The sequence below is a fragment of the Glycine max genome, chromosome 14, assembly GCF_000004515.6.
Source record: "Glycine max cultivar Williams 82 chromosome 14, Glycine_max_v4.0, whole genome shotgun sequence".
NCBI classification, from domain to species: domain Eukaryota; kingdom Viridiplantae; phylum Streptophyta; class Magnoliopsida; order Fabales; family Fabaceae; genus Glycine; species Glycine max.
The window spans coordinates 33,957,370-33,969,354 of NC_038250.2; the positions used below are offsets into that span (position 1 = coordinate 33,957,370).

The window sequence follows — 11,985 nt, forward strand, 5'->3', positions numbered from 1 at the left end:
TTGAATGGTTACTAAAACTGTAGCACATAATGAACAAGATATATGTAGGGCAATTTGGACTGAGCTGAAATCTGTTGTACCTTCTTGAGGTGCCTCTTGACAGTAATGGGATAATAGGTCCCTCCCTTAACCTGTTTATATATAGTAGTGGCTCATAAGTTGATGATAGCAAGGGTCATTGACAACAACATAAGCCTTGGCAATTAGGCATATTGTGCTTTCAGCATAAATTATACAGTCAAGGGCAAACTTAATTCAATAGCCAAGGGCAACATAAATTATATAGTCATGCCCTGCCCAAGTAATAATCTCTACACATAGACCATTGGTGCCTGAAAACATTGCAAAATCTGATGATAAGGGTATTCTTCATCGCACTTTTCCTGTGATGCATGTGAAATACTCTTCCTTTGAGCCTCAGCTGCTGCTAGTTTTGCTCCAAAACACTCATTTTCTTTTGTTATTAATAACATCTTTTATAGATCAGATAAATGATTAAAGATGTAATTTTGATATCAAGCTAGTTAAAAAACAAACTTGTAACTTGAGTCGCATAGCATCTCAAATTAAATAAAAAAATAATGAAAGTGAAAAAAACACGCACACACACACATTGTTCTTCAATAAGCCTCAGTTCACCCTCAACTTCAACCTTTGCAGAATCTACCATCTCTGTATTCCTCAGAGCCATATCAGTTGCAGCTTTTATTTCCTCAATTGCTTTAAGGTTTGCCTCCACCTTGTTGTCCACTTCATTCCACCTTTTGTTGATTGGTTGAACTTGAGCCATTGTCGTTGTTTCTATTCTATCAATCATGTCTTCATCTTCATCTCCTCAATGGCTCTTTGTTATGATGCTTTTGCACCATCATCTTGCTTTAGGTAAAGCTCTAGTTTCTTCTCTAGTTCTTCTGCCACTGCTTTGCATTTTTCAGCTTCTTGCTTCAGCTCTTGTGTTTTGGATCTCATTTCTTCCTCTTCCCTTCTTGCGGTTTCTGTCTCAAATGAAAGCTGCTTGATCTTCAATTCTATCTCAATAATTTTATCATATTCTTTTCCTGAAGTGTTTTTATGGCTTCTTTGATCTCCAAAGTTACTCGTCTCACTGAATCTATCTCAGAAGCATGTGCTTCTTTCATTTGCTCTTGGAGAACCTGAATCTCTTCACTTGCTGCTTTCCCAAAGTCAAGAGCTCTTAGGCTAGATATCAGTTCAAGAAGAAAAATTCCAAACCCAAACACATCTATTTTCTCAGAAGAGTGGCCCGTAAAGAGATACTCAAGGGCTATGTGCCCCACAGTGCCTCTCACTGCTGTTGTCACATGTGAATCCCTGTGGTCTAATAGCTTTGCCAACCCAAAATCTCCTACCACGGCCTCACAATAATCATCAAGCAAGATATTTTCTGCCGTCACATCCCTATGAATAATCTTTGGATCACACTGTTTGTGCAAATATAGCAAGCCTCTTCCAACTCCTAAAGCTATTCTTTTCCTTGTTGGCCAGTCTAAAGATGGCTTGGTTGTATCATCAAAAGATAAATGAATACCCCTTCTTCATAAACTAAAGGCTTTATTGGGAAACTCAAAACATTTCTTTCACCTAGGTTTTATGGAAATTGGAAGTGCATCCAAGTTTGGGATGTGTATTAAAAAGTTTCATGTGAATGACAGCAGACCCAAGATGGATACATATACAAGCTAACATGCAATTTGGTCCTAGAAAGTGACTGTTTTTGGTCCCTGAAAGATTTTGTTTAGATAAATTAGTCCTCAGAGAGATAAAACACACACACACACATAATTTACTTTCAAGGTTTCTGTACAAGTCTCCTTGTTTGAATTTTTAAAACAAAATTTTAGGTTGATATATGTTGATGAGATGTTTACTTTTTTGAAACTTGGTCAGGTTTGACATTATTTTGTTACTTGTCACAAGATCTAGCAAGTTCTTGTGACAGTATTTTGTTAGTTTTCCTATGAAGTTTTAGAAGATCCAGCAAGTTCTTGCCTCCCATTAAAATCTTCAATAGGTATGTCTCTTTGTTCATAATAATATGTAAGTTCTTGTACATCTTTGGTTAAACACTAAGATATTGGGGTTGATACCTATTGTCGCAACCTACCCTTCAACGGGAGGGCGACGCGTGACTCGCGGGATGCGTGTTCCACGAAAGTAATACGCGCGGAGTCGCCACCAACGTTTATTTGAGGAAAACGTCGGAAAAACCGGAAAAGACGCGATCTACGAACTTTTAAGTGAAAGGCTCGGGAGTTGTATTTAAGCGCGGGGAAGGTATTAGCACCCCACACGTCCGTCACAAGGGACGACAGCCTTTAATCGAATGTGCAAACATGACTTTGATTTTTACGTTCCCTTTTATGTCCTTATATCCTTTATACCCTTTTTATATTTTTTTCTCTTTTTGTGGTCGACAAGGGTGTTTCCCTTTGCTCCTACGTATTCCTCAATTGGGATGAGAAAATCAGACCTACGTAGTTCTTTCGGAACAAAGTGTTTGGTTTAAGTTGTTTTTTTATCTTTTTGCAAGATATATTTTGATTGAACAAAAAGGTCATTTAAGGTGTTGGACCATTAAATGATCTTTTGATTTTGAAAGGAGAGAAACGTTAAGGTGTTGGACCATTAACGATCTCTCGGGGTGGTCGACAAAAGCGGGGCTTTTGCTCCTACGTATCCTCAATTGCGATGAGGAAATCAGGCCTACGTAGTTCTTGCAAAAGCGGTAAAGTCACATGTTGATTTTATGCTTTTGAACGGTCCATGTTAACCGATAAAAGCAAAGAGGACCGTTTAAGGCGTTGGACCTTAAAACGGTTTTTAGTGATTTTTCGGACAAAACTTGATTTGTGAGTTGATTTTAGTCTTAGTTTCACTTTGATTATTAATCAATTCATTCAAGGAAACTTCCAAAGAAAAACGTCCGATTGATTTTTTTTTATTATTTTATTCAAAGATATTTTGATTATTTTATTATTATTTTTCAAGATATTTTGATTATTTTATTATTATTTTACTTTTTTTGGTTTAACCGAGGTTATAGCGTGAACGATCGGTTAGATTTCGTTTTAAAAGTGATTAAATGAGATTACAACACAAATGATCGGTTGAAATTCATTTTATCATTTATTAGGTGAGAAAACGGCTTAAATAAACGGTAAAAGCGCGTTAAAGACAGAAGAAAAGAAATAAAAAATGAACGAAATTAAAGTGAAAGTACACAAAACAAGAAATGAATTGAAAGTCTCGGATTCGAAAACTTACCCGTTGAAGAATGAAGAACGAACAAAGAACGGATGAAGAACGGTGAAGAACGACGAAGAACGATGAAGAATTTCCACAAAATCGCTTACGGAAGCATTACAGAAGCACTTCGACTCGATTTTTCTTCACGAAAACGTGTTTTTTGCCCAAAATAGCCGAAATGCATAGCCAAAGGGGTCTTGAACATTTTGAAACAGCTCCCCCCTCCCCTATTTATAGAAAAAAAAAGAGGTGCTTGCCGCCCAAAGACTTAATGAAGAAGATTTCTAAGCGCACCCGAATTACTAAGTTCACCCCCTTTTCGTATTTTACGGAAAAGTTATGGAAGCCTTACGGAAGTGTTTTCGAATTTGATTTTCATCTTTTTTCTCTTCCCTTTCACCAATGTTAAGTGGAATATGCTTACCCAAGGTTTTCGGAAATTTTACGGAAGTATTACGGAAGCCGCGGAAGCCCCGGAAACCATTTTTCAAAAACGTGGAGGAGCTTGCCACCCAGTTGCTTCCTCCTTAAGCAACCCAACTTCCAAAATGTTCCGGAAGGGCCTAGATTTGAATTGCTATTTACACCCCTATTTGATAAGTTCACCCCCCTTACCTTTTTTGGTGATTCTTTTTTCGTAAAGTTACGGAAACTTACGAATCTCGTAACGATACTTGTTTTCTTTTCGTAATGTTACGGAACCTTGCGGATTACATAATCATCCCCTCTTTTGACTTACGGAATGTTACGGAACCTCACTAATTATGCAACGATGCTTCCATTTGATTTCCGGTGTGTCACGGAACCTTACGGATTGTGCATCAGTATTTTCTTTTGATTTCCGGCATGTCCCGGAACTTCACAAATTGCCTAATGATGGGTGCCAAGCACCTCACAAGGACCAAACAAAAGTTGCATGTCATCAAGCAAAGGTCCCCGAACGAAATTAGGGTATGACACCTATCAATGTTTGTGGATATCAAAAGCTGCAATTCCTAATACATGGTTCAAATAGGTTGTTTGGAAACATTCCTTATAACCTCAAAACATGCATATCTCTTGTGCAGCTTATGCTAGGGGACAACCTTTTGACAGGAAGCCTACCTGTGGAATTGTATGAGCTTCACAATCTCAATCACACACACACACACACACACTCATCATACAAACACACACTCATCACACATACACACACACACACACACACACTCATCTCTCTCTCTCACACACACATACACACTCATCACACACACACACACACACCCTCATCATGCACACACACACACACTCATCACACACACCCTCATCATGCACACACACATGCACACACACTCATCACACACACATACACCCTCATCATACACAGACACACACAACCTTTTGAATAACAATGATTTATTTGAATTAAATGTATTTTATTCAGAAAAAAAACTTGTAATTAAAACACAATATTTTTTATTTACATTCATGTATTTTGAAAATAACCGCTAAATTAAGTTCTTAGTTAGGTGAAAGAAGGATGACTACTTTACCAATAATTGAAACTCAACGATGTGTTTCTATCAATGTAATTTTCATTAGAGATGTCTAAATATTCTTATCAACTGGCCTGGGTTTTGTTAACAGTAGTGCTTTGCTTTGATTCTAGTCCCTAATAATCTCCATTAGTTGGTTTGGCAGAAAGTTGGAAGATGGAATTTACGGTAGTTTACCTGTCACCTTGTGGCATACAATGAAAGGGACATAATAATCTTGTTGTCTTGTGACACATTTGGTTAGGCTCCTTTTGTATCTTTGTCGGTCTCATGCTATTGGTTAAGTAATACCGACTTCCCAACTCTTACGTTCTTATCCCGGTTATGAAATTTGAGCATCCATTGTTATCGTTACCTTTCCCAATTTCACCTGGCTCTTGTTCTCTCAATTCAATTATTCATTTCCTTCTTATTTGTTTTAAATATCTACATACATAGGCAACCAAGAACAGCTCAAGTCCATTTGAATTTTGCCCTTTTAAATGCTAGGAAGTAGGCTTATTTTGTTACTGTTTCATCGCTATTTTCTTATCAAAGAAGAAAAACTCGCTAATTTAATTCTGTGCTACAACATTTTAGAAAATTTTCTCCATTCTGGTTATGCAAATTTCCTCATTACAGACTGGGTTGTGCACCTCTTTCTTCTTCCATTTTGTTTGGTTTCATCGCAGTTAGTTATGGGTACTCTAATTCTTCAGGAAAACATAACAGTATTTTCTAAATCCGGGAATTACTCAAAATGGAGGTATCATTTGTTTGTACTTGCCAATAGGTGGATGGATGGTGGGGAAAGTGGCTTGTGTTGAAATGCTATCATCATTACTAAAGGTTAAAGGCTAGAACTGTAAAGGGGAGAGACATTTGTATCCACTTTTACGGCATCCCAATCATCAAGAGATCAAACAGATACCGAAAATTGTTTTGATCATGTGCTGGCTGGCTTTTATTCAGCCATTGGCAAGAATCTCGAATCACTCCAACCCTGCTAGTGAGTTATTCCTAGTCAAGTGCAAGTTTCAGCTTTGTGCTTCTTGTCTTAAAAGGTCAAACTTGTCTCAACTTTTGGCAAAATTCTCCTCTACCAAAAGTTTGAGAATGTAGCTAAATTTAATTAATGGTGAAGTTGGTTAACTGAAAAAATTAAAAGCTCAATTTCAAAAGTCATGACAATTCCCATCCAAAAAAGAAAGATTGCATTAAAAAATATATTCTGATTTGGAACTGAGATCTATCTATATTCAAATAATTACCATAGTTTAGAGAGTTGATTATTTGGAGCAATCGGTCTGGATATAATTTTGTTAGCAGTAGTGCTTTGGTGATAGTGCCCTAGTTTTTTCTTGTTAGTGCTTGTCGTATTGCTTTCTGTTTTGCCTTGTCTTGTAGCTATGACAACATCTTTATATAGTTGTATTGAGGTCATGAATGATAAGCATAAAATTATTATCCTTATATCCTTCTTCTTATTCTTAGGAGGTCCCTTACAACTTGGAGCAGATTTTAAAAACATATATTACAAGTATGCTTAACAACCTCATTGTCTTCTGCCTATATGCATAACAACCTCACTTATTACCTATGTTAATTGATTATAAGTCCTACTGTCATTTAATTTTCAGATTCCACTAGGAGTGATTTTAGCCATTGTTGATCCTGTGCTCATTGTTGTTTCCAATAGTGCTCATGCGCTCATTGCTGGAAAGTCAAGTGTGCTGAAGCCTCCAACTCAGGTATTTATATCTTTGATTCGAAAAATACTTTGAAATTGTTTTTGTAAGCATTACTTGTATAGTTGTAGAATTCTATAATTTATACCAGTAGGCTAATAGAGAGCACATCAAAAACTAAAGTCTGCTTTTAATAATAGCTACTAATAACCTGCGTCATATCTTGAATCCTATAGAGAAAAAGATAATAGACACTAGTTTGTCCAAACCAAATACAACTTATAGAACAAGAAATATTACTCTCATAATTTAAAATATGAAGCAGCAGTAGTAACAACAGCTTCAAAATAATTGCCTTCTATGTACACGATATTTCTAATTGCCTTCTTCAGCTGTTTTCCTTGCCCAAAACAATGAAAACTAAAATACATTAAAATTGTTGAATGAAACGAGCAGTAACAATTTTATCTACATTAGCCTCTTAGGAAATGTTGATAAAAAAATTCCTTTTATGAATCTGCTATTGTCGTGAAGGCCTTAGGGGATGAATATGTTGTTTGTGCATAGGGATTGTAAGGCCTAATTTTATCTGGTATAGAGGTTTGCAGCAGTGGAATATACCCTCCACACACACAAACACACACACACACACACACACACACACACACACACACACACACACACACATACACACACACACACACACACACAGTTTGCAAACTTAAGTTTAATCCAAACATGCACTAAGTTTGCAAACTTAACAATTGTAGAAGGGTTTTCTCCCTTGGCAGAGCAAAATAATAGATTTTTCTCTCTGATTTTCTTCTCTCTCAATTATGTTCATCTTTAAGGACCTTCCAAATTACCTGTATGATCAATCCAACATCCAATTTCAATCACAACTCCATTAACACCTCAATTGGATTTTTTGAAAAGTAAATTTGAAACATCCCCAACAACCCATGCTTCAATACTGGCCAAATCATGACCCTTGTCCATAGTTCTAAGCACTGGAACCAATTCAATGCCCTTTCCTTCCAAATCATATAAGCTATCTTTTCGAGATGTTGTGACTTTCTTGCAAGCTGATGCTAATAGGGTGTCACTTTTCTATAAACCATATCAATTCAGAGATTGTAGCGGCTATTTTTCTCTCTGGGAATCTCTATATGCCAGCAATATAGGAGTGCATGGTGTGGTTGATGATGTTTTGAATATGATGATCCTTTGCTACCCTCGAATGACCCCCCACACACGCACACCCTCATCACAAACACACACACATACCCTCATCACAAACACACACACACACCCTCATCACAAACACACACACACCCTCATCAGAAACACACACATACATAAAGCCTAATCACAAACACACACACACACACACACACACACAAACCCTAATCACACACACACACACACACACACACTTAGTCAACCTCACTTCCAACCTAGTCAACCTCACTTTGTCCCATATTAAACCAATACCCCTTAGCTTTCTCTCATTCATTTTCTCTCCCCCATGTGATTTTCTTGCTACTGGTGAGAGAGTGATCAATCCCTAATCACACACACACACACACACCCTCATCACCCTCATCACACACACACACACACACACACACACACACACACTTAGTTTGTAATCGAAATTTAGATTATGTATGTTCTTGTATGTCATCAATGTAATTTGCTATATAAACAACTGTTGTTCATGCTGAGTGAACCTTAGATTCCTGTTTGAGACTAAATGCAATGATTCTTGCGGACAGTTTGCATTAGTCATTGTATTTAGTCTTGAATTGTCCGTTTGGACAGTTTGGGGAGACTAGTATTTTTATGTTAGATTCATTAGTTAAGTTTATTATTATTTTGATTAATTTGATGAAATTTCAGTACAATGCATTTCAAGTTGTTCTCTGGGTGCATACTTGATTATAGGGAAATTAATTTCACCGATTTCATGTTGTATACTTGGAGACCAATGCGAAATGCTACTGAAATTTAGTCAAATTTTTCCAAATAATGCTAACCCTAATGTATGAAGCTAACATAAAAGACAGTCTTCCTAAATGGGATGCATGGAATTGCTTAGATGGATCGAAGTTGGATGAATTAAAGTCGCATGAGCCTAGAATATGAGGATGGTGTCAAGGAGTTCTTGCAATTTGCTTCAGAAAGAGGTCGACCGAATGAAGAAGGAAAATATTATTGTCCTTGCATCAACTGTTTAAACGGAAAACGAAAACTACTGGACGACATACGGGAGCATCTATTGTGTGATGGGATTAAGAAGAATTACACGGCGTGAATATGGCATGGTGAAGTGATAGACACGCATACTGGGTCCCATTCTAAACCGTTTGATGTAGAAATGGGAGATCGCTTGGAGGACATGATTCGTGACCTTGGACAAGAGTCTTTTCAGCAAGCACACGCCCCTGTGTATGAAGGATTGCAGAGTGATTCAAAGAAGCCTTTGTATACAGGGTGCAAGAATTCCTTAACCCTATTGTCTGCGGTGTTAAGTCTGGTTAATGTGAAGGCCAGGTATGGGTGGAGTGACAAAAGTTTTACCTCACTGCTTGAGGTAGTGCACAATCTGCCTCCAGAGGACAACATGCTGCCTAAAACTTACTATAAGGCAAAAAAGATATTGTGTCTGATGGGTATGGAGTATCAGAAGATTCATGCTTGCCCCAATGATTGCATATTGTACAAGCATGAATTCTAAGAAATGTCCAAATGCCCTATTTGTGGGACTTCACGGTACAAAGTGAATGATGAAGAGGAAAGCAGTTCTGGTGAAAACTCAAAGAAGGGCTCTCCAGTGAAGGTTTTGTGGTATCTTCCAATCATTCCAAGGTTTAAGTGTCTTTTCGTTAACGAGGAGGATGCAAAAGACCTTACATGGCATGCAAATGGAAGGATTTATGATGGAATGGTTCGTCATCCGGCTGATTGCTCGCAGTGAAAGAAGATTGATGGTTTATATCCAGATTTCGGGAAAGAGCCAAGAAATCTTAGACTTGGACTAGCCAGTGCTGGAATAAATCCATATGGCAGCTTAAGCACTCAACACAGTTCATGGCCAGTTCTGCTAGTAATTTACAATTTGCCTCCTTGGTTATGCATGAAGCAAAAATACATGATGTTGTCTATGATGATATCGGGCCCAAGACAGCCAGGAAATGACATTGATGTTTATCTAAGTCCATTGGTTGAAGACCTGAGAAAGTTGTGGGACGAGGGGGTGTTAGTGTTTGATGCGTTTCGCAAGAAGACGTTTGAAATGCGTGCAATGCTTTTTTGTACCATTAATGACTTTCCAGCATATGGGAATCTCAGCGGTTACGGTGTTAAGGGTCATCATGCATGCCCCATCTGTGAAGAAAACATAAGCTACATACAACTAAAACATGGAAGAAAAACAGTCTACAATAGGTATCACCATTTTCTAACTCCCAATCATCCTTACAGTCGACTAAAAAAAGCTTTTAATGGAAGTCAAGAGCACGATATTGTGCTGATACCATTGAGTGGTGAGCAAGTATACCAGCGGGTTCAACACCTGAATACTGTATTTGGAAAGTGATGTAAGCTCCATTTGAGCCATTAGGCCTAGGATCTTCTTCATCAATAGATTCCTTTTCTACTTGGAAGATGAATGGAGAAAGGAAGAGAGAGAGGAGATGCCACTTCAAGGAGAAGATGAGTCTAGAAGAAGCTCACCACCATAAGAGGCCATGGATAAGAGCTTGGAGGAAGAAGGAGATGAATGAAGGGAGAGAAGAGCACGAAATTTTGTGCTCTAAATGAGCTCTGAAATCTAAAGTTTAATATTCAAATGATAAAAGTTCAAAAAAATGCACACACATGACCTCTATTTATAGCCTAAGTGTCACAGAAATTTGGAGGGAAATTTGATTTTCAATTCAAATTTCACTTGAATTTAAAATTGAATTTGTGGAACCAAACTTTGGAGCCAAAATTTCACGAATTATGATTAATGAATTTTAGTTATGGTTCAGCCCACTAATCTAAGATCAATTCCAAGATTCTCCACTAAGTGTGCTTAGGTGTCATGAGGCATGTAAAGCATGAAGGACATGCACAAAGTGTGACTATATGATGTGGCAATGGGGTGTAGTAAGCAAATGCTCACCTCCCCCTCTAAAATTTAATTGGATTGGGCTTCTACCAATTCAATTAAATTTATTTCCAACCACACACATCAAATATTCACTTAGTGCATGTGAAATTACAAAACTACCCCTAATACAAAAACTAGTCTAGGTGCCCTAAAATACAAGGGCTGAAAATCCTATATTTCTAGGGTACCCTACCTACATTATGGAGCCCTAAATACAAGACCCAAAGTTAATGAAACCTTAATCTAATATGTACAAAGATAAGTGGGTTCATACTTAGCCCATGGGCCCGAAATCTACCCTAAGGCTCATGAGAACCCTAGGGCCTTCTCTTGCATCTTTGGTCCAATCTTCTTTGAGTCTTCTATCCAATGCCCTTGGGGGGTAGGATTGCATCATTCCCTCCCCCTTGAAAAGGATTTGACCTCAAATCCAGAGGTTCTTGAAACTCATTAATTCTTTCCTCAATACCTATAAAAAGAATAAAAACATATGTATTAGTGATGTTGGGTATTGTAACATCCTGGAAATTTCTACCCGGAGTTTTTGGAAATGATGTATTTTGAATGATTATATATATATAAGTATTATTCAGTGTATATGCATATATGTTCTTGGTAAGGGTAGGAATAGTAGGGGCAAGATATGCGGGTTAGACTAATTAAGGAAGAGAAATCCATAACTGGGAGGTTATGGGTTAATTCCTAATTAATTAGTTTAAAAATCACCGTTTTGCGTGCGCCTTAGAATTTAACGAAACCAACCTCTGAACCACGCCCGGGGTTTTATTCTGAGCGTTTTGATATATATATTGGTTACTTTCAAAAACTGGCCCCGACGGACGTAGAGAAACGTGAGGAACTGAAACCAGAGAAACGGCACGCAAACCGAGGCAGGATTTTAGCTTTTCAAAGGTCAGATTTTTTCTCACTTTTGTGGCTGAGTATGGGTCACAGTCAAAAAGAGAAAGTTGGCCCTTCTTGCTCCACTCAAATAGGGACATGTGGCAGAGCTTGAATAAAATAATAGAAAAAAAGAGAAAACCCTTTTATTAAAAACCAAAAAGCAACTCTCTCTCTCTTCACTCAGCCCAACATTTTCAGAAGCTCTCTCTCCCTCTCCCTCACATTGCTTTTCTTCCTCCCTCATTCACCATTGAAGCTCCACACAAAGCTCCAACCTTTGGTGCTCATTTCTGCTCCAAATCGCGAAAGGAGGGCCCTTTTGGAGTCGTGAAGTGCGTGGCTACGAGTGGGACTTTGAAATTTCAGGTTTGGGTGGACTTCTTTCTCCTTTGATTTTCGTGGGTATGGGGTTTGGGGAGATATGATGGGTAGTCTTGCTAGGTTTCTGCTGTGT

At 37.9% G+C, this 11,985-nt stretch overlaps 1 protein-coding gene across 1 annotated transcript; it reads right to left on the reverse strand.

Annotated features, from left to right (window-relative positions):
* Window positions 1-849: 849 nt before the first annotated feature.
* LOC102668224 (protein NSP-INTERACTING KINASE 2-like) lies at window positions 850-5,468 on the reverse strand. Its single transcript, XM_006596735.1, has 3 exons — window positions 5,438-5,468; window positions 1,098-1,507; window positions 850-1,011 (listed from the first exon to the last, which is right to left on the reverse strand). Exons 1-3 carry the CDS (start codon window positions 5,466-5,468, stop codon window positions 850-852), a joined length of 603 nt encoding a protein of 200 aa, XP_006596798.1.
* Window positions 5,469-11,985: the final 6,517 nt, after the last annotated feature.

Coding starts and splice junctions, on each gene's coding strand:
- LOC102668224 (XM_006596735.1), bottom strand. CDS start 5,468: ATGAAACCAAACAAAATGGAAGAAGAAAGAG. Junction 1,508..5,437: donor CAAAATGGAAGAAGAAAGAG/GTGCACAACCCA, acceptor AGCCATCTTTAG/ACTGGCCAACAAGGAAAAGA. Junction 1,012..1,097: donor AGATAGATTCAGTGAGACGA/GTAACTTTGGAG, acceptor AAGATCAAGCAG/CTTTCATTTGAGACAGAAAC.